The sequence below is a fragment of the Symsagittifera roscoffensis genome, chromosome 2 (assembly GCF_963678635.1).
Source record: "Symsagittifera roscoffensis chromosome 2, txSymRosc1.1, whole genome shotgun sequence".
In the NCBI taxonomy this organism is placed as follows: Eukaryota; Metazoa; Xenacoelomorpha; order Acoela; family Convolutidae; genus Symsagittifera; species Symsagittifera roscoffensis.
The window spans coordinates 5,377,863-5,401,117 of NC_087063.1; the positions used below are offsets into that span (position 1 = coordinate 5,377,863).

Sequence of the window (23,255 nt, forward strand, 5' to 3'; positions counted from 1 at the left end):
TTGGGCTTGGCATGAACCTGAAAATAGCTAAGAACCGTGCTCAGTTTAACCCAAACAGACCTGTTTTTTGCTAAAAAAATAAATGTTTAGTATTTTAGATTTTAATGGTTTTCTCTGCTGGTTCTTATACTCATAATTTTCATAACAATAGCCAAAAGATAAAACTGATAAAATGCAAAACGCACGTGTAATTTTTTTCAAACAACATTCAAAACACGCTCAAAAATTGGCTTGCGTGATACTATGCACGTTATGTAAAAACAGTCTATATTTTGTGTATTGATATTACCACATCAGAAAAAGAATTTGATCTTGATTTGAAGTGATTAGACATTGAAAACATGGGAGACCCGGCTGAAGAAACGAACGTCCCAGCTGAAAATGAAGAAGAAAACGAACCTGAAAATGTTCAGCCAGAAAACGCCGAAGTAGATCAACCGAATAACGAAACTAACGAGGAGGCATTAGCCGAGAAACAGCTCGAAGAACAAAATGGCGACGAACCCGCTGCCGATGCTAGCAATGCAGCGCCGCCCGATGATCAAACGAACGGCGCCGAGAACACCGAAGCAGAAGTCTCGGCGGAAGTAATTGACAACTCAGTTGAGTCGCCGGCAATTACAGTTGCCGAGGATGCACCAAAATTACCCGAAGACGAACTTTCAGCCGAGACTCCAAAGGAGCCGATAGGCACAGAAGCCGACGAAGCTGTCAAAGCCGAAGAGCCTAATGGCGAAGGGACGGAAAGTATCGCGGGTGATGATGCCTTGCCTGCTGAACAAGGAGGCGAAGGAACCGAGCCGACAGCGGCTGCGACCGAAGAACCCGAGTCCCTTTCGGTTGTCCGAACACCGGCAGCGGCCGAAGTTACTCCAGAGAATAAAGAAGGCGAGGAGTTAGCCGACGAAAAAACTGGACAAGAGGAAGTAAAAGCAGAGGAAAAAGTTCCCGGAACTCCAGAAGAGCCTAAGAAGCCCGAAGGGCGAAACCAAGACGAAAGTCCGGAAACTCAAAATGCAGAAGCAACGCCACAGGAAACGCCTCAAGGTCCACTGTTTTTAAACGGGCAAAAAAATTGTTCTAAAAAAACCGCGACGGAGGTAGTAGACTCCCCCCGTAGCTTAGTAACAAACAAGTATAGCCCCCCTACCTTGTGGGTTTACCATTATGAATGCTATATTTACTGGGGGGTTTTAATGGGAAAGAGCGCTGTACTACACAAGCAGATGAAAAATAAAGGCAAATTTAGGTTTTTACTCACTAAGTTGCTGAAATTCAAGGAGAGTTTTGGACATTTTTAACTAATTTTTTAACTTAATTTCAGTTTTGGACGTTTTTACATATAATTTCAGCTAAATTTTTACATCGACCGTGAGGAAATTATCTCGGCTACCCTTTGAGGAAATTTAACTGCTTGGCGTTGAACCACTTACCAGTTTATTTCGGGTGTGAAAAAGTCAGTTTTCACCATCTGCACAAGACAGTAGATTTTTATTGCGAGGGAAATTTTTCGGAGAAAAGGATTTAAAAAGTGATCATTTGATGTTATATTTTTTTCAACGAGTAAACTGAATTGTTCAATGTGATAACTTTCCTAAGCTCGACTGTGTCTTACAAATTCACGCCGTTGGAAAAAATTAATGCAGATGGTAAAAACTGGTACTTCAGATCCAATATAAACATGTAACGGCTTGCAATCAAGTAATGTTACTTTCATAGACAGTATCTGAGATCTCTTTCACGATTTTATACATAAATAAAATGAGTTCCAGCAGAATCACGTGCCTCAGAACAAAATTGGCATCAAATTGTTTGAAGTAGAAAATAGATTCAAATGAAGCTAGCAACTCTGCCTAGAATCAGCCACAAACGTTTGCCCTCACACCGCTGACCCTATTTTCTGGGTACTACAAAAATTGGCTCTTTTCCAGTTCCCCCCCCCCCTTTGATTTTTTCTGAAATCCATTAGCTGAAAGTCTATTTAAAATAACTTTTGATGTTATAAACTGCAATAAAACGTGTCAGCGTGAACAGGTGAACAAATTTCTACAATATTTCTAACATGCAAATTGCCGTGTGAACAAGTTATGAACAGCTTTGTTTTGTAATTTTACGAGGGGGGTGGGAAACTGGAAAAGAGCCCAAAAATTTGTTTTTGAAGAAAAACCAATGCAGATGGCAAATGGAAGTTAAATTGATTTAAAACGTTAAGCGGTTTTTTACTGATTCAAAGGAAATTATTAAATAACGCCTCTTGTAGCAGTAGTCGACTTGATACCATAACATGGATCATATAACTTGGAGAAAAAAAAACACGATATAAAAAATTAGTTGAAATTTTAGGTAAATATCATCCAAAATTGTTTTTGGGCTCTTTTCCGGTTCCCCCCTTTCAAATTCAACTTTGAAAAGCTTATTTAACCTTGTCATAATGCAATGAAATTTGGCGTGGTGAACAAATCAACAACTGTGAACAGGTATTGCTCTTCATACTTTACAGCGTAACATCACGCATTTAGCCGTAATAACACGTAAAACAAACATAAAACTCGGTATTTTGAAAGGTGGGGGGACTGGAAAAGAGCCCGTTTTTGAAATTAGGTGATTTAGAAAATAAAACCTAATTTTGTGTTTAATTTTGCCCACCAGTGTTTAACTTTTTCGGTTTTTTCCCAGCTTTCAATTTGAGTTTTGAAAAATTGTTTATTTTAACGTTTTCATAATGCAGGGATTCTTAGCATGAAGAACAAACAACAATTGTGAACAGATTTGTGCCTCAAACGTTTCATTGTAATTTGACGCGGCTAGTCATAAAAACACGTAAAAACAACTCTAAAAACAGGAAATTTGAAAAGTGGGGGGTGGGGAGTGGAAAAAAGATTTTTGTCTGATAATCAGATAAACCTCTAATAAGTCTCGTTCTTGATTTAAGCAAATCAAACACAACAAAAACGTGATAAGCTCCGAATGAAAATGTCTATTAAAAAATGTGATAAGCAACCGATTTTTTTTCTGTTCAGAAACTGATGTTCCAATTACGTCTGAAGAGACTTCGGGGGCTCCTCTGTCTGGAACGACGCCACTCTCCAAGGCCAACGTGTCAGGTGAGGTCAACTCACTTTTGTCGCCTTCAAGCCTCCCACCCTGCAAGCACCGCTTCCGAGGGGGGGAGGGGACAATATCAATTGATAAGGGGGATCTAAGTTACAGTTCTTTTCGCTACGAAGTTTCGAGAGATCGGGCTCCAAAAAGATAATTAAACTTAATTTTAATATTTTTTCGAAGGGTGAATAAGAATTTTTTTTTTTTAAAAACTGAGGATTAAGTTTGGTTAACGAGAAATTATGCGGAATCCTTCTTGATAATTTTATACTTGAATAACATTTTTTTAGTGAAACTAGTTCTGGCTGCCAGCGAGACAACAACAACAGCGTTTCCAGTGGACAAACCCATGAGAGACCTGAAACAGTTCCTATCAGGAGCCATGGAGATCCCGCAGGAGTTCCTGGAACTGCAATACAGCGGCCAGATTCTGGACGACGACATCACCCTGGCACAACTGGGTGCAACTCCTGCTGGCACTATTGAACTTAATTTGTACTCGACAAATTCTAATTTCGTCACAAAACGGTTGCAGTCTAAGAGTGATTATGTAATGCCTGATGTACTTAATGGTTAGTTAAGACCTTAATTTATCATGCAACTCTTTTGAATTATTTTCAAGTTCCCCCTTTGATTTTTTTCTGAAATTTGATCTTTGAATCCTATTTTAAATGACGTTTGATGTTGTAAACTGTAGGCTCTTTTTCCTTCTCCCCCCTCCCACCTGCAAAATTTTACAAAAAACACTTTTGCTCACATTGTCCGATTGTCATAAAAATTAGGCAGACTAATTAGGCTATGAGAAACATATTTGGTATTCATAAACAACCTTGTATAACAACTCTTTACACCATGAAATCGATGCTTATGTGAGGCGGGGGGGGGGGGGGGGGAGAGCAAAAGAGCCAATATTTTCTGGGCTCATTTTTGTTCATTCTTAAGAAACAAGTTGAGCCAACTGCAAAGTTTCAACTACTCGCAATGTGGCTCTGTTTTAATGTAAGTTTTCTGTTGAACAAAAAACTGGCTTTGAATATTTTTGATGGTAACTTCCCAAATGGCATAATTCCCAAATGGCATAAAAGTGGAATTTTTTCCCAAATGGCATAAATTTCAAGTTTTCATGGTAGTTTAAACGTTTTCTATCAATTTCTAATTCGAACATTTTGTCAGGAACGAAAGCATGTGAACAAGACTTGGAATTAATTGCTTCCAAACAAATTTTACGCAACAAATTTGTCGAAAAAAAATTGACCACTAGAAGCTTATTAATAACCGCAAGCTTATGCTTCTTGCTTTTGATAAAAAAAATTCTTCAACTTTTTCAAGATAAAATGTCAATCAACATTTGAATTGACAACTTGACTAATTTTCTCACATTGTTCACGAAAAAATTGTTCTCCGTTTTTTCAATGCAACTGTTGCATGAAATTTATGCCATTTGGGAATTTTTTCATTTTTATGCCATTTGGGAATTATGCCATTTGAGACGTAATCATTTTTGATGATGCTCACAACCAACTAATTTTAACTATTTCCCTGTACAAAAAATCTCAAAAAGTTGAACTGTCTTATAATAATACGAGGTAGCAGGAAAGATTTGAGAGTCGTAAAATTATCATAACTAATTCGTGTTTTAGTTACCGTCAAGGACATAGAAGGTGAAATGAAGACAATTAACGTGGAGATTGAGAGGTTCGGATCTCAGAAGCCTTACTTGGGAGGGTACAGACACAAGGATTTAGAAGTGGAGTTCCTCAATGCATCTTGTCAGACTAACACAAAACTTAGACCCTGGGACGGTAAGTGAACCTACAGCTACGTTGTTCTATTGATCTATCTATGGCTGTATTTCTATGGATCTGTCAAACTACTTTTCAAGCTACCTTTTCGAGAAACTTTTTCTCATGTTACAAAAAAAACTTTATCATGGTACAATAATTCAAAAAATATTCAAGAGTAAACAGGTAAAATATATATATATGAAAAATTTATTGATCATGGGGATTAACGTTAGATCAAGTTTTGGTAACTTTTTTGCTCTAATGTGCTAAAGATCCGGGACCATGTCGTTTTCAATAACAAAACAAAAATTCAGATTTGACTTTGAACTTAAAACAATCACTATATAAACTTTTTTATTGTAATGAAACTTAACGATGAAACTTTTTCTTTAAAGTGTTAACAAAAGATGAGAAACCTATTCGATGTTAATTTAATTTGGAGCTACACTCATGGATAATTGATTTGATTTTGCCAACTAACTTTGTATCAAACTAAAAACGAATCTCTCACTCTATCTTTAGTTAATATCTTAACATTTTATTATATATTCATAAAATGTACACGATTAGTTAGAATATCTTAACTATTTTTTATATATTTACCTACTCAGGAAAGACGAGGTTCTGTCGGGACACTCAGACAGTTGAAGAGAAGCAGGAGTTGCAGCAGACTCACTATCACACCTCCACTCAGATGACAGGTGTTGACGTGTATGTGTCCAACCAGACCGACAAACTCATGACCCCTGGCAGGTACGAGACGGCCGATCAGTTCCTGGGCAAGCGGAAAGACGCGGTGAGAGCATTATAGCATGTATTATAGTTCCCGCATCCAAGTTTAGGCGTAAGCAATCGATTATAACGGATTATTATGATAGTTTTTGACAACTTTTTTCTATTTTAATTACCATAATTAGGTGTTTAAAGGATTTTTAATCGATTATAATCATGATTTTTTCCAACAGATTATAATCTAATAGAATCGATTATAATTAATAACAGTTCATACAAAAAACTCTTTTGATCAATTATAATCGATTATAATCGATTATCTTCTCTTATTTTGTCAGATTTCGTAACATCAAAAGTACAATTTATTTATTTCCCATGGTTTAAAACTTTTCTGTCAATAACAAAATTTCTAAAAACGAGATGTCTTGTCTCACTTTAGTTCATCTGAACACAATGTTTTACCCCGAAACAAAAGTTTGGATGAGATCCTTTCGTATTAGTTGAAAGGTTCCCGCGTTGTGTGAAAAACAAGTCTTCTGAGTAAATCATGAAGCTAAAGCAATGTATTGAGTTTTTGGTGGTCAAAAAAATTAAGATGTCTATTATGAACCTACTTCAATGGAGAAATTAGAAAAAAAAATAAATTAGAATTAATTTGAAAGCGTTTAAAATACTTCTCTCAATTTTCACATAAACCAACGTCTACGAAAAGCATAAAAAATTAGCAAATCGGATGCAAGGTCTGATACAAAATGGGCAACAAAAGTGATCATAATCGAATATAATCGATTATAATGGATTTTCAGTGTGTAACATATGAATTAGAAACTGGGATTAAAATAATCGATTACAATCAATTATAACTTTATCGAAAATAGAAGGATCAATAATCGATTAATATGTATTATAATTGAGTATAATTGGATTTGAAAAAGAAATATTATAATCGATTATTAATTGGTTATAAGTTTTTTTTTCAATTTTATTAAGAGTGGTACTAAAATCATAAAATGATCGATTATTAACGCTTGAAACTGGTTGCGGGTTATTGACAATTATTATTATGTTATCATTTAAATATAGCTATAATAATAGCTATATACTGTTATATTGGACCGTTTTTATGAGCATAGTTTAACAATACGCTAAAAACTTTTTGCCTAAATTGACTCGCTGAATCTTTGCTTCACGGGTTTCAAAAATTGAGTTTCAAAATTACTTTTGGTCAACTAAGAAAAATGTCGAAAAATTCTTCAAAAATTCTCAAAAATCTGCCGTTTTAGAAAATTCAATAAATGCTCATGATAAAAACTCAATACAGATTCTAGGATCTATAGTCGATTAAGTTGATTGATTGTCGAATTCGGAAAAAGTCCAAATATGTTGCCTATTTGATAATATGCACTAATTTAGCAAAGGTGTGATTGCGGAGAAAAAACTTGAAATCCAAGGACATTAAAAAATCATCAAAACACAAAACTCCGCAAATGATTGGCTAATGACTGGAAATTATGGCATCTTTTCCTAACTTTTTAAAAGCGATCAAAAAACAGGCTTGTTGAAATATACAAATTTAATTTGCCTGAAGCATTCATACGGCGATTTGCGTTGAAAAAGTTTTCAAATCTGTTAACTTGTTCACATTGATATATTTCATAACTTCAACTTCCCTAAAACATTTATTCTTGTTGAACAAAAAAACTTTTCACTGGGTTAGATTGCAGCATCTTTATAATTATGCCAGTATTTTAAATTTAATTTGATTTTTCAATGATTAAAAAATGAGTTTAGTTTTCTTTCTTTTTTCTGCAGACGGTGGTGATCCAGTCTTACTTCCGCCGGTGGGCCTCGAGGAACCTGGTGGAGGGGTTGAGAGAGGACAGGGACACCAGACTAGAGTGGGAGAGGGAGGAGGAGTTAAGGAAGCAGAAGGAGAAAGAGGACAGGATTAAGAAAGAGTTCGACAGACGCATGAACCCCAAGTCGAAAGAAGACTTCGATCTACTTTTCCACGCACTAGAGAGTGAGTTGCTTCCCAAAATACTTTAACCCCCCCCCCCCCTTCCCTAGTAAATGGGCACTATCCCATTATAGTCCATAGCAATAGTATTTTTGTATTAAGAGGGGGGCTATATTTTGATGCGGAATGGTTACATTGAGAGAGCTATAATGGTAAAAAGTGTTGTGATAGTTGGGTTCCTAAAACTTAAATTGATCCCTAAAAGAAATTTTATTGGCGAAGCGTGCAAATATTTGGGAGCAGTTTTTGAAACTGTTTTCTTGCGCTTTTGAGCTCCTCGTGAAAAAAATTTTCTCAACAGGTTATAATTGTAGCAATAGGTTTCGGGGCAGCGGGTCTAGAATTTTTTCGATAGAGCAGATTTCAAAAATTGTTCTAATATTTCGCAGACTTTTTTTGAAGGTTGATCCAATTGATTTTCCGAGCTCTCTGAAAACACATTGAAAATTTTATTTTCCCAAGTTTCTTAAACAAAAAACAGACAGGGCCTTCGCGTCCTCCCCATAAACACCACCCCCATCACCATATAAACACACCCCTGGTTAAGTTTAATCATGTCAGTTGATCATAATTTCAGAATGGCGTATCGAGGAGACAAATGAGATCGAGGCCAATCTGACAGGTGCCCAGAAGAAGGCTGCTCTGAGTATGTTGCTGGAACAGGAAACACAGCTGATAGCAGCCATCAACCGACACAAAAACGACTCCGACAAAGTCAACAAGGAGAAATCTATCATGACATTCCTAGAAAAGGTCAACATTTCTTACAACATGTTTCTTAACCCTCCCTCCCCCCTCCCCCCCCCCCATCCAAATACCTTCCCTCTCTTTCTCAAGACATACACTTATACACAAATTTGAATTTGATTTTGATAACGGGCTTTTTTGTAGCCATAAAATAGTGAAATACGTTTTAGGTCATAAAGCTTTGAGCTATAATAAAATATAAAATTTGTATTTATAATTTAAATATATTTGCATAAATTGCGTAATAAGTTTGCAAATTTGCTTAAATTTTAATAAACTCAATTTGCAATGCACGGCATACGAAAGTTTTGCTGATGATATAAAATCAAAATTATCTATCTTGAAGTTTTCAGCTGGCCAATTTTTCGAGCTCCGTTTGGAATTGTAGTTACTTTTTTGTCTAAATTAAGCTAACCTTTGACAATTGAATTATTCCAACTTGATGCCGTAAACTTAATCAAAAAGCAACGAAATAGTTGCATTTGTGAAGGGTGGCGGGTTGTTTCTGTCCCTTGCCAAATCCGCCCATATCATTAAATGGCAAATAGAATTGGACTGACGCTCTGCTTTTTGATACTGTTTGTTCACGCAGACTGATCAAATTATTTAGCTATAATTTTTTTTACCAATCAACTGAATTAACTTGATCAACCATATTCATTCATTTGAGTGTGCTTCTGGGGGCGTCGTCTGGTCCGTGTCAAATGACTGACTTTCAATTTTCGATTTTTATAAACTTTCATCACAAAACAAGTTCATTAATCAACGCATTCATATTCTTATATATTTCTATGCAGCAATGAAAAAAAGTAAGACCGCTCGTTTCAGGGCAAAGCACTGATGTTTCGGCTGTCGTTTAAGGTCTATGAAGAAGTGTTCACATAAAAAAAATCGTGAAAAAATAATTCGAAAAAAAAAGAAAAAAAAAACTTTTGAGTTTTTTTAATCATCGCCCCACACGCCATATAAGTTACAAAAAGATAGATACTGCTCCTAGTAGCGTAAAAACTATTAAAGATAACTAGCCTGTTTTAACCAAATTGGAAAAATTTTATGAGGGATTGAATCTCCTTTTACGCGTTAATACCGCGAATTATATCGCGCGTTAATTGTCCCTAATGGGCCAAAATGGCAATTTTTAAACCCTCATAATTTTATTTTAAAATATCACAGGTAAATTATCTTCTCAAGTTTGAGCTCAGGACGTCAATATCTTTCGGTTGATTGAAAATTATTTTGTCAAAAACTCACTGAGCACAAAAAACTCCCCGAGCACAGAAAAAAAACCACCCCGCGCACAAATATTCCGTGGCACTCAGCTTTAAACATTTTGAAAGCGCTTTAAGATTTCTGCAGAAATCTTCTCAAATTTATTTAAAAATGAATCGGAACAAAAGCATTCCCGCACTCAGTAAAAAGAGAAAAAATTAGATTATAATAGATTTTTATTGAAAGTCTCTATAAATTATATTATAATTCCGTCATATCATTATAATGAATCATAATACTCTAAAAATAGCGCTAAAAATTTTTAAAAACAATTGGTAAAAGTACAATTATATTTGAAGCATAATCGTTTATTTTCATTTTTTACTGAGCGCGGGTTAGTTTTTCATACATTTTTTTCTGAGATGTTTCTCCCACACACACATTGTAATGCATAAAAAATATTTTTAAGTCAAAATATTTGTGTTTTGGCACATCGAATATTATTTTATCTACCGTTTGGAATGACATCTAAGCTGAATGAACGGATACCTCTGAGCTAGCAGTTAACTGGTAGTATTGCGCAGATTTATTAACCCAAAATGACCAAAAAAGATCGAAGATGATTTAGTAAAACAAACTTTGAGTTCAAAGCATTGCTGCTTTCCAGTTAGTACTTAAGACTTTGGTGGAATGCTTCTTAGAAGAATCAAATTCGTCTGAAGAGCAAAAACACTTCGAGCATATGTGTTTCGTTAAGTCTACTTAAACTTCTAAAAATGCAAAGTCTACAGACTTTTAACCATGAAGAAATTAGTAGGCTGCGAAGTAACCCGGCTCTTATAATTTTTAAGATTAATGATCAGATTCTTGTGAAACGCTCTTGTTAACAAAAGAAATATCCTAAGATTTTATGGACAAAATGATTTTTGAAACGAGAATGCAAACTCGATAATGCAAACCAGCTCTAAAAACTAGCTCTGAAACAACTAAAAAATATATCGGGTGGTAGTTTTATGATTTTTGTCAATTCTTTTGAAACGAGAATACAAACTTAATGATAAAACTTGCATAATCTTTATCTATATCATGAGTTCTAAAATTCAAGTAAGGAGTCTTCTAAGGAGACTTCTGAAAGGATTCAATCTAGAGCCAGCTTTTCATACTACTTCTTCAATTTCTCGAAAACTGGATTCACAGTAAATTTTTATGAGTAGGAAAATTTTTTTTTGGTCATTAAAGTCCAACAAAATAATTAAGATATAGTTGCTTTTTAACCCTGTTTTGAAACCATTTTGTCTCTGAAGCTAGACCTATTTTAAAACAAGAGTGCTCTTATCAGGGCAAAACCCTAAAAGCTCTGACTGCTGTTAAATTCGCCAGATAGTTTTTGGTGTTTGAACATTGACAATTTACATTTTTTAGGCTGATTAAATCAAGTTTCAATTTTTGACATTTGAATTGTGTAACTAAATAATAAGACCAATAAGCTTGCCTCTATTCACTTGGGAACAATTATAAGTGTAAAATTTGACCAAACACAGTGACGGAGCGTAGAAAAAGTCCCTATTGACGACTGGCTGACGTCAGTTACCTCAATCCTACTCGTTTTTGACTGTCTTGACCTAGCCGGTTCCTTTTCTGGTCTGTTTAAGGACTAACTTTATGTTACCATTTTTAGGCCATCAGCCCAACGACTTTTGATTAGATTTCCTTGTAACGAACAAGAATATAACCCCACATAGCTTGGTCTCGGGTCTTCAGACAACGTGATTACTATTAAAAACCTGGCTAGAAAACCACAATTAGATTTACTTAGTGACAGTTATACACTAATTCTATTTGAGATGGTTTGACTTTTTACTCGACTGTAACTGCTCTTGCTTTCAAATACTAAAATAAAATTGTATGGAAATCAATACGTTCAGGATATTATAGCAGCTAAAATATCGTTAAAGTTTTTTGAGTCTCTGGGCATCAAGCCTCTGATTCCGTACTCTCCCGGCAATAACTCTCTGATTTTGTTGCACTGGACGGTTCGTTGAAATCCCGAATGTCGCACTTGGCCTTCGGTTCCCACAATTTTTTTTCTCATAAGCACCTTATCGTGTCTTGAATGGCACGAAAAGTACGGCTAATTTGCCACGCATCAACAATTTGGGCATTGAAACTTTTAATGTATTTTCGAGCAGCACAGCCATTCGCTGTTGTACCTAGTGCTAGCATACTCTCTTGGCAAACCAAAGATTTTCGAATCAAACCCATTCGCAATATTTGTGAAATCGGTCAATAAAAGGTAACCCCAGGCATATGTAATGCTCATTTTTTGAAAGTTGGAACAATAAAAAGTTGATATAGATTATCCCACCCGAAAACTCCAAACCTGGAAAATTTTACCTATTTTCTAGTCCAAACTGATATAATTCAAACTTCCTGTGCCCATTTCATCAAATTTCCCCTGCTCAGGGAATTTTCTGTGCAAGGTCTGAAATTCTTTGTTTCTTAGCTAAGTTGATTCTCAGATCTGTAACTCTTTTTTTAAATCATGATAAAAAATATAGTCTTTTAGATCTGAAATAATCTTGAAAAACAAAATTTCAGACCTGAAATTAGATCTGAGAAACTTTTTGTTAAATTATAATCTATGCACTTCGAGCAAAAAACTGATTTTTTTTTATTTTTCTGCAATACACAATTATATTTAGATTAAGCAGTGGTAGAAAAAAACTTCCGAATAGTTTCACAAAGAGCTTTTTTTGAACTGAACTTCTTGTTCAACTGTGATAAAAAAAATCAATTTTATATTTTCACGCGCTTATTTTGCGTTTGGAATGTATATTTCATGCTTGAGGAAAAAATTGGCAGTTTTCCATTGGAGGCATTGTTGAGTAAGTGCTAGTGGCTAGCAGAAGCTATCAGCTAAAAAGTATCAAGAATAGCAAAAATTGTGTCGGAACCATTGATTTTTCAGATCTGAAATAAACAAGAGAAAGAAATTTTCAGATCTGAGACTAGGTCTGAAACAGCCCATTCCTAAAGTATCCAAGATTTATTTTAAAATTTCACCACACATTTCAGACATGAAATTTGGATCTGAAAAAGATTATTTCCGATTGGAATCAGACTATTTACTACGTACGGGTTATAATGCAACAGTTTGTAAATTAAAGCATATTCCAAAAATAAAAATGAAACTCAGCTTAAGTTTATACTAAAACCGTTGAGCTAAATGCTGAGCAAATTATTCTAAAATGGATCTCTTGAGCAGTTTAGCAACATTTTCCATAAAAGTATTTTTTCCATAAAAATGTGCAAAAGGTTTAAAATTTGACTTAATCTACAATTTTTGTTATTCGAAGAAGGTTTTTGACTTTGTCGCCTAAAAACATACAAAAATGGATGTTTTTGAGAAAAAAAAACAACCATTAGTTTGTCCTGCTCCTTGTGAATTTAATGCAATTCTGTTTGAGTTTTAATGCCATTTTACAATCCCAGTTGTCAGAATTACTTCAAAAGCATTAGAAAACGTCCAAAAGCTTAGTTATAATTTTATAATTGTAGTTATTGTTTGAAATGCTGAAGGGTGTCCTTGATCAAGATGAAAGATAAGAGAATGTTTAGCATTTATGAGACAGAAAAGGACGTAAGGAAAACCAAAAACTGTCGTAAACTAAAAAAAATGAAATAGTTGATGCGTTCAAACTTACCTAAATTGCCATTAATTTGGCATTAACTATGCCATGGCTTATTGCAAGACATGGTCTCAAATATTTGGCTCGTCACATAAAATTTTGTCAAAGAAACTTAAACCACCTTAACTTAAGAATTTATTTGAGAGTAATCAAAATTTTGCCGAAAACCTTTTTTGTTGTTGTAATTTTGACGACAAAAAGTGTTAAGGTTGAATAATTTTTCTATTTTTGATTTTCAATTTAGAGATATTATTCAATTATGATTGTTTTTGATTGTGTTTTTCTATATTTTTTGATCACATGACCATCACGAATCAATTTAATTGTGTTTTGTCAGCCAAGCATAAATCAATTTTCATAAATTTAAAGAAAGTAAGCAAAAAATGAAAAATTTTTGCGCATTCGTTTTTCGCGCATGAGAACAGACTATGTTTGTATGCTTTGATCACGTGACGATCTCGAATAATTTTTATTCACAGGCGTCTTTATGTTCCTGTCTGTTTTGATCATATGACCATCACGTGTAGTTTTTTTGTTCAGGCGTCGGCGCCAAAAAAGTGGAGGGGTGCAGATGGTAAGATGACGGAGATGGACACGCCCTACACTTTGCGTGCACTGCAGCTGAAGGACATCTACAACAGCATCAACATGAAGTATCTCACTCAGGACGAGAGACTGGACATTCTACTCACTCTCAAACACACGGTTAAGGTGCGCCAAAATAGTTATTTTAGTATTTTTAAGGCAGTATTTTTTCATCATTTTTAAATTATTTTTATAGGATAACATGATATTTTATTATGATTATCTTTTCAAAACAAACAAACGGTTAAGATGCGCCCAAATAACTATTTTAGTTTTTTAATGCAGTATTTTTTCATCATTATGATTATCTTTTTAGGATAATATGATACTTTATTATGATTTTGATATGAATTTGAAAACCAATCCGATCGGCAATATTCAAATTATAACCAAAAAGGATAAGATTTCTGCAAAATTGAACTTGATTTTGAAAATATTCCTACTAATATTAATGTATTTGGCTGATTTTATAGGAATTATGGAATGAAAACTGGTTGTGACCAAAACTTTGATTGATCTAATCTAAGTTTTTTTCAAATGGCAATCTATTTAAAGTAAAACTTTACTAATTTTTTGAACCATCTAACATTTGTCAATTTTTTCTTGAACTGTCGACTTACAATCCAATGTGTGAAGGGTTTGCCAGCCCCTAGACCCAAGCTAGCGTCCCATCGAAGGAGCGATTGTTCCCGGATTAAAATGCTAAAGACAGCATTTTTCAAATGCACTTCAAGACAATGCATTTTTGTACGTCTCCGGGAGGCTGCAAGTAGACGTCTTTTCTCAAAAAAATGTTAAACAACATTTTAATTTTAAGTTATAAACAAATAACTAATGAACAAATGTTTAGTTTAAGTTCGCCATAGCGCGAAAGAAATGCAATTCAGTTTTCTCTTTGTAAACCTGCTTAATATTCTGCATTTTTCTGTGTAGGACTCGATACTTTTTCTTTTTTTTGTATATTGGTGCTCGATTGAAGCGTTAAAGAAATTAAGTTTTTGAGGGGAAGCGTCTTTTCGAAAGCTTGTGATTACTTTCCAAACTCTAGAGTGTGAACCTTAAAATATGACTTTATGCCATAACACCAACCCTCCACAGCATTTTTTGTACTTGCCAAACAAACCGGATGTTGCCGCATCTCTTTCGTTCCATAGTGAAGAAAGGATAAGACTCCTTGGTTCGGGACTGGACTTTTTATGTAATTAGATCCAAATACAGGCAGATTTCGTCAATTTTTGCCGCAATTTTTTCCGATTCTTTTATGGTGCGTTCGCATGCTACTTGATTTGCTCGACTATTTTTTTGTACGAATTAACTATTTCATCTTTTTTTTGAAAGCCAGTGAGGGTAACATTTTAAGTGCTGAGGCAAGCTCGTGGTTTATGTCTTACTCCTTTTTAAATCCGAGTTCCGCAATTTTTCTCATTTAGTTCCGCAAGATGAAAACATCCAGATAGCTTGGACTCTGGGAAGCTTTTTTCGAAACGCTCGAAGAGCGGCCTGCATGAGAACCAACAAAATTTTTTCAGGTTTACTGTCAGGGGTTAAGTTTTTAGGGCTTCTAAGAAACGATGGTATGTTTTTTCCGTTTTTTTGGTAAGAAGGCATATATGCAAGCAGGGTGTGTTCCTGAAAGACTAACATACATAGAGTAGAGTTGATTAAACAATTTAGAGGTAATTTTGAAAGTTCTATCAGCCAACCCAAATTTTGACTTTCCGAGCGCGTGTACCTTGTCTGGGTCGCCGAATAAAATAATCTTTTCGTGATGAATTTATCCCCTGTCAAATCTATCAAAGTTCTTAAATAGTTCATGTATTTGAAATTTTTTGTTGCTGGGGAGACTGTTAAAACCTGTTATCGTTGCTTGCATGTATTGTGCAATTCGAACTAAACTTTCATTAGTTGGTGAGGCTAATTGAGTGACAAGATCAACTGTTATTGGCTGAATTGCTGTGGCGACTGCGACGGTCGGAGTCTTGCTCTCGCTCAAGTCCTTGATATTTTTCAAAACTAGACAAGCATCAGGTTTGCCGTTGATATTTCGGGATTTTGCTTAACCCTCGTTTGAACAAAATTATCACCAACCGTAGTTGCTCTGAATTTATGATTCTGGTATTTTGAGCAGTTCCAGTTAGTAGTGGTTTTGTTCTTACGTTTAAGATAAAACTCGTGGCCTGATACAACTAATATTCGTTTGTCTTCGAAGGATAAAGTAAAATGGAAGGACGCTTCAAACAGTTTAGCGCAGAGAATGTTAAAACAATTGTTCAAGTGCAAAGCAGTATGATTTTATGTACGTTTCTTAAACTTCTTGAGTTGCTTTCAATTAGCACCATGTATTTTATCGTGAATGAGGGATTATTTCTCTTACTAACCGAAATTTAATTATTTCTGAGATGCTAGATGCATCAAGTGAATTAGGACCCGTTTTTCAGTCCTCAATTAGTACACCTGATTGGAACACTCCTGTAAATATAAAAAGGACTTAATTTGAAAAGGGGTGTTAAATTGCTGTGGGGTTATCTTGTTACGGGGTTATAAAGTAGGGGATATAAAAACTAGGGGTTAAATAACGTGGGGTTAAAGAGGGGACAATCTTGAAATTATCTTAAGGAAGGTAAAAAACAGCCGAACGTTGCGCCATTTGAATGAAACTTGCTTGATTTTTAATTGTTAGTTAGTTTGTAACTAACTTTTATAACATTTACGTATTTTCGGGTGGTTGATACTTCGGCTGGTTTATACACCACCCTATTGTATAGTATACTATAATATACAATAGAAGTAAATAGAACTGTTAGCCGTTATTTGGCTCCTGTGAGGACGAGAAGAAAAAACATATCGAAAAATGTCTTATCATAATGTCAAAAAACTACGGTTCTGGAATTTCGTGTAGACGTGTAATTGTGCTATTAATTTTGTCTTTCTTCTATTTAGTAATTTAATTTTTTGCTATAAATCAAATCTGTCAGTTTTATCATTATTTTGATACTGAAATTCAATCTACCTCGTTTTAAAAAAAAAAGGTGAATTCAAACAAAAAAAAACAAAAAAAGAATCTTTTTTGATTAATTTTTTTGCTGTGATTACTGTTGTTTAAAAAAATCAGACTCTAAGCACAGCAACCGAACACTCTTGCTCTACGACTCAAAGGTTCAAATCAAAAAACCTTTCTTCTGGTCATATGATCAAAATACTTCTGATCAGTGCTGAAACATACTCATTTCTGAGCAAATCCTTCAAAACATAATGTTAAAATAAATCAGATTTTACAAGCACGAAAAAAATTTTTCGGCAAACATTAAATTTGAACAGTTGCTGAATGAAAATCAGGAAACCAAATAGTCGTCCAAAAAAATTAAAAAACGGCTGCATTTTTCTGAAAATCCGTATCATCCATCGTGAAAAACCTAGACCCTACTAATTGTTGAATACTAATAAACAAACATGCCAGACAAATAAGGCCTTTATTTCAGAAAGAAATTTACACCGCAATCGAAACCCGCCTTTTTCCTTGATTTCACGTGATTACAACCCATTAATTATAAAAAAAATATTAGCTCTTAGATCAAATTTCACTTTTCACATCTATCTTGCTAACTAATGTGTACATAAATTAAGGAAAATATTTCATTTCATGCTTGCTAATTAGTGAAACGAGATAAACTTGTGTACATTAACATCATACCTAAGTATTAAATAATTAGAATAAAATTAGAACAGTTTTTAATTTCATATGTCCTTTGCCTCAGTGAACTTGAAATAAAACTCGAACTTTTTTCTACAATTTTTTCATGCTTCAATCTTTTCTACAATTTTTTTTTTCAAGGATATTCATTCAATTTTTTCAAGGATATTGATCTTGGATGATTACCCTGCAACAAATCTTGCAGGAAAAAAGATGTTCTGGCTTTTCTCTTGCCAGATTCTTGCAAGATTTTTATTCAATTTGCGAGACTTAATTTGTGACATTTTAAAATAGCATAAGCTAATGTCTATTATTTTTCTTCGAAAAAGCTCTGTTAAGCTCGATTTTTTTCTTTTTCACAACACATAAAAGCACTTATAGGACAATGAGAATATAAACAAAAGTTTCTAAAATTGCAGATATGAGTAACTTGAAAAGATTGCGTCGATTCCAGGAACACGACTGCAAGTTATCCCAAGAAATAGTCGAACTGATCGACCGGGAGGCAGACCTGCTGATGCGAGGTGTGAAGGAGGACAACTTGGAGGGACTCCGCAAGCGAATCTCGACTCTCTTTCTCCAGTACTGCAAGACCCCCGCATTCAACCCAGAAGCGGCCAGACTTATAAAGGTAATTGCTGTGCTCCTGACCTTCTTTCACCAACAACCCCCATCCCACCTCCCCCTTCCCCCTCCCCCCATTCAGTTCTCCCAGTTGTAGAAAATATCAATACTTAGGTGCAAAAATCTTTCCAGAAAGTTGTTCATTTGTCTAAAATTGGCCTCTGATTATAAATGAACTTCCTAGCAAAGAATAAGGTGTTAAAAATTCTTACTCAGATCAAAATGTGGCATTGATTTTTTTTTAGTTGAATGATGTGACTACTTCCTAGTCCTGATCCACGGTCAAGATAAGACCTCTTTAGGCTCTTCCCCTTTGTAGCCCCCGCCCCCCTTCCCAAGAAGCCCTCAACCCAAGAACCTCCCCAACCTATAGTTATAAGATAATTATAACCCCACCACCGCCCCACATACATTTTTATATTACCGGCCAAAGCTATAAATTTTTGAGGGATACAAAGAGAAAAGTCTCCATTTATTTTAATTCCTTGGTGTTTCTGCAGGTTCCGCAGGACCCCTCCACCCTGAGGAAGGGGGTGTATCACTGCCCCAGTTGCGGCCTCTACCTGCCCAGCACCGAATTCCCCCTCTCCTCCAACAGTGCATCCCCAGGTAAGTCTTCATTACGAGGCCAAACTGTGCATTTTGTGAATAGTAAGTGGATTCCACAACAAGGACGCTCTTGTCCGATTGTTATGAAAATTTACATACAGACTAATAAGGCCACAAAAAACATATTTGGTCTTCATACTTAACCTCGTGAAACCACTCGTTACGCTAATATATTAAAGCTCTTGTGAGGTGGGGGGGGGGGGGGGGGGTTATAAGAAAAAGAGCCTTTGATTGTTCCGACAAAGTTTAAACATGTTTGAATACTTGTCTCTGGAATCCAGGAACATACCGACTCAAAATTGTGCGCCTATCCAATGTTTTGAAGCTAATGAGGAAGCTAACACAGAAGGATTACACGAGTGTCCAAACAATTTCGGTTAAACAGCGTCGTTTAAACAAACGGACTGATTTTCTTAAGATTTGGTTGTTCGGTTTTGTTTAAATAGGGTTTTCATTAGCGGAAAGTTTTTCAAATTATGTTGTTGGTCATTAAAAAGATAAGGCGCCCAAAAATTATCAAAAATTGCACAAAAAATAGATGTTTTAAAAGTTTTGCAGTTCGCGATGATTTTTTATCATCACTTACCGAGTTTTGGGATCCCATAAAATATTATATCTTCGAAGGTTTTTATGAAGTTTGTGAAGTGAACATAAAAAACGGACAGCAGAAGTTTTTCAACTTATAATGGAGTTATTTTTTTTGTCTTAAGGCAAGTGTCGCAGCTGTCGCAAGATCGACAATGATGCTCGCACTAGACAGGACTACAGTCACTACGTCTACATGCTCAGACAACTCCGACTCAACGAGGAGAAGGTCGCAGATGGCTCCAGAATTGCACTGCTTCTCCAGGTATCAAACTTATCCAGCTTTTACAACATCAATTTTTTTCTTTCTTCAATTTTGATCTTTTTTCTGTAGTTTTACTTTTTTCTGCAATTTTACTTTTTTTTGCAATTTTACTCTTTTCTGCAATTTTACTCTTTTCTGCAATTTTACTTTTACTTTTTTTCTGAATTTTTACTCTTTTCTGCAATTTTACTCTTTTCTGCAATTTTACTCTTTTCTGCAATTTTACTTTTTTTCTGCAATTTTACTCTTTTCTGCAATTTTACTTTTTTTTCTGAAATTTTACTTTTTTCTGCAGTTTTACTCTTTTCTGCATTTTTGCTCCAGCAAGTTTTGAAGAGTCTTTTCTGTTACACGGCCCAAAAAGTCTTCTGTTTGTCATTTTAAAAATTTCATCTTGACGCTAGAATCTGATTGGTTGAAATTAAAAGCAGCGAAAAAAAAATCTCAGGCTTTTCTACGGAAACAGAAGATCAATTAACAGTTTGATAATTCGGGCTGTATAACAGAAAAAACCCGTTTTGAACCACGAAGTGAAACAACCAGTGTCTGGTGGTGAGGAGGGGAGGGGGTTATTATTATTTGATGATACAAATTTCTAGACGTTGAAAAAAGAGTCATCCAATTTTCGGGACTGCGCGATCGATGAGAGCTATATTGCGGTTTTTTTCGCGACTGATTGTTGCGACTTTGATCAATCAATCAAAAGCCTCGTTATGTAATTTCGGTGCCACTGAAGATTTTGTGGTGAATGACAGAGAGACAGGTCTGATCCAGACAGTGAAGTTGATAGGATTTTTTGAGAGACAATAACTTAAACCTATCAGAAGCAAAGGCGCTCAATTAGACGAAAAAAAATTAGCCGAATTTCGAATCAATATTTAATCCTGCGAATAGTCTTACATTCGTTTGAGGGCAAGCAAGTAGTGAATCAGGTATTCGTTTACCGATTAATTCGCTCACTTCGTTACCTGCCATAATGCCTTTTTTAATAAGGTCCCTGTCTAGATCAGACCTGTCTCCTTGTTGTTCACCATTTTCGGTCGCGGGAAAATTTTAAAAAAAATTTCTGACGTTGTAGGAGCAGGACCTGCAGTACCTGGTGGAGAACATCTGGGGAGGCCAGAGTGCCCTGAGCCAGTGGGATGACCTCTATGACCTGGTGTTAGTGCGGTGGAACAAGTACACCGAGTGGAGTCCATGGAACTGTATTCTACTCACCAAAGAAGAGGCACAAGCACACGAACGCATCGAGAACCTCGAACAGGTAAGGACAATGGGGAATCTACTGAACAATCCCCCCCCCCCCCCTACTTGAGAATGTCCACCCTTATAAATAAATTCAGTAAATTAGCACTGAGCTTTCTATTGAGAATTCTAATTTTGCTGCCTTCTGATTGGTCGAACACTCGACACTTCAATTTACTTAAGAATCTGCCCCCTTCCTTGATAGGGGTGGAGATTGTTAGGTAGATCCCAAAAGCCACTCGTATGATATCTACTAACAAATTGCCGCCACACTTTTTAAATGAAAGCAGTAAGCTAGCTTTAGAGCGTTGTATTTAAAATTCGAACTTTTCTGCAAGCTGATTCGACTAGCTTAATCTACGTAACAATCGCTCCCCTTTACTAAAGAGACGGGGGGGGGGATTGTTGAGTAGATCTGGATAATGGGGTGGTACCTAGCTAAAGGAAAGTTATGGAATTCTTGTCGGAAACTTAGACAATCCAGGGCAATCTTAGAGAATTCAGAATTCTCTGCTGGGAACTTAAAGAGTCCAGGTCTATACTAAGAGATATGAAATCGAAGATTAAATAATCTTAACTTTACCAACTATAGCAAACAAAAAAAGTTGTCTTTTTATAAGCTGTTGGTGTGTTTCAGGCCTATCGAGATGTGTTTTTGAACCGAATCAGACAGAAACACAGCCTGGCTCGCAACTACTTCTCTCGGCTAAGTGGGATGGCCGAGAAAGTTCGGCCGGTTGAACCGAAAAGAGACAAACGAGTCCTCGCGAGCGACCAGGCGGAACGAAGGAAAGAATTAACTGAACTATTCGTGGCGAGTTGAAGATTTGAAGAAAAAACAGTTTATTGAAATTTATATAAAAATGCATCAGTTTTTAAATATAAATTCAGAGAAAATAATCTATCTGTTCTCAAGTTTTGACTCTAAATATCAGAAAGTATTCTGTCCTCTGTTGGCAAGCTCGCAAAACGTTCGCGCGACAGCGGCAACCACTATTCTGCCGCATAACTTCATATTGTTTGAATAAAAATGAGCTACTCCTTCCAGTCGTTGACTCAAGTTTTAGCCACATTTTTCAGGGCGACAGATTTTTCAGTTTGAATCCTATGGAAAATTGCAGAATTCAAATTCTCGAGTGCGCCGAAAACCAAAACAGGCTTAGAAAACTATAACAAAAAATTTTCTTGCCTCGCTTAAATAGACTAAATAGACATCAATAGACGAAGTTGAAACTCAGGCCTACCTGGATGCGTCTCAGAGGCGATTCATCCGGAAACAACCTGGCTTGCAGCTGCTTCCCTTGACTAAGTTGGATGATTGCGAAAATTAGGCCAGTTAAAACGAAAAGAGACAAAAGTGCTCACATCAGGACGAAGCCTTGAATGTTCCGACTGCCTTTTGAGGTCTATTGAATGTTCCGACTGCCTTTTGAGGTCTATGAAGCAAAATATAACATGAAAATGTTCAATGTTATACAAAAAATTGAATAAAAAAAAATAAAATTTGAGATTTTTTCTGAAACTCATCCCCCCACATGTCATTTAAAGTACAAAGTGACAGATTTGCTCCTAGTAACAAATCAATTATGGCAAATGAGTTTCTTTCATTCAATTTGGAACGATATTTAAAACGGATTAAATCTCCCCGTACGCGTTAATAGCGCGTTAATTGTCCCACATTGGCCAAAATGGCAATATTTGAACCCCCATAACCTCACGAAAAATAATCACAAGTGAAATATTTCAAATTTAAGCTCAGGACAGCAATACTTTTTGAATTATATGAAAAAATTCTGTCAAAAACGGCTAGTTAAAAAGTCGAAATTTGCCTGAAGAAAAAAAACCCACCCCGAGCACAAATATTCCGTTATTTTCGTAACAAAGTCGGGACAACAAAAAAATATTCCCGAGGAAACAAATAGAGCAAAGGAAAGAGCTAATTGTTCCGACTTTCGATACAAAAAAAAACGGAATATTTGTGCTCGGGGTGGGATTTTTTATTCTACAGACAAATTTCGACTTTTTAATTAGCCGTTTGTGACAGAATTTTCTTATATCATTCAAAAGTATTGCTGTCCTAAGCTTAAATTTGAAAAGAAATTTCACCTATGATTATTTTTTTCTTTTGTAGTTTTTATGGCGTGAGGGGGGATGATTTTATCAAAAAATTTCAAATTTTAGATTTTTTTTTTCATTCTATTCTATTACATTTAATTTTTTCATGTTGTTACTGCTCCATAAACCTTAAAAGGCAGTAGGAACATTCAAGGCTTCGCCCTGATACGAGCAGTCTTCTTTAACATTTCGTGGCAAGCGCAAACTTTTTAAGGATATTCAAATAAATGGAACAATTTTTAAAATGAAATCA

At 35.4% G+C, this 23,255-nt stretch overlaps 2 protein-coding genes across 2 annotated transcripts in view; one reads left to right on the forward strand and one right to left on the reverse strand.

Annotated features, from left to right (window-relative positions):
- Positions 1-1,604, reverse strand: part of LOC134838845 (uncharacterized) — an 80,317-nt gene extending 78,713 nt beyond the window's left edge. Inside the window, exon 1 of the mRNA XM_063854132.1 lies at positions 1,434-1,604. The gene's annotated coding sequence lies outside the window, so the exon portion shown is untranslated. The remainder of the gene's footprint in view (positions 1-1,433) is intronic.
- LOC134838844 (IQ and ubiquitin-like domain-containing protein) lies at positions 180-21,802 on the forward strand. The gene is made up of 13 exons (XM_063854128.1): positions 180-1,047; positions 3,021-3,104; positions 3,393-3,674; positions 4,743-4,904; positions 5,498-5,682; positions 7,431-7,641; positions 8,216-8,391; positions 13,824-13,994; positions 18,014-18,190; positions 18,684-18,792; positions 19,503-19,642; positions 20,721-20,906; positions 21,525-21,802. Exons 1-13 carry the CDS (start codon positions 342-344, stop codon positions 21,708-21,710), a joined length of 2,775 nt encoding a protein of 924 aa, XP_063710198.1. The 5' UTR covers positions 180-341; the 3' UTR covers positions 21,711-21,802.
- Positions 21,803-23,255: the final 1,453 nt, after the last annotated feature.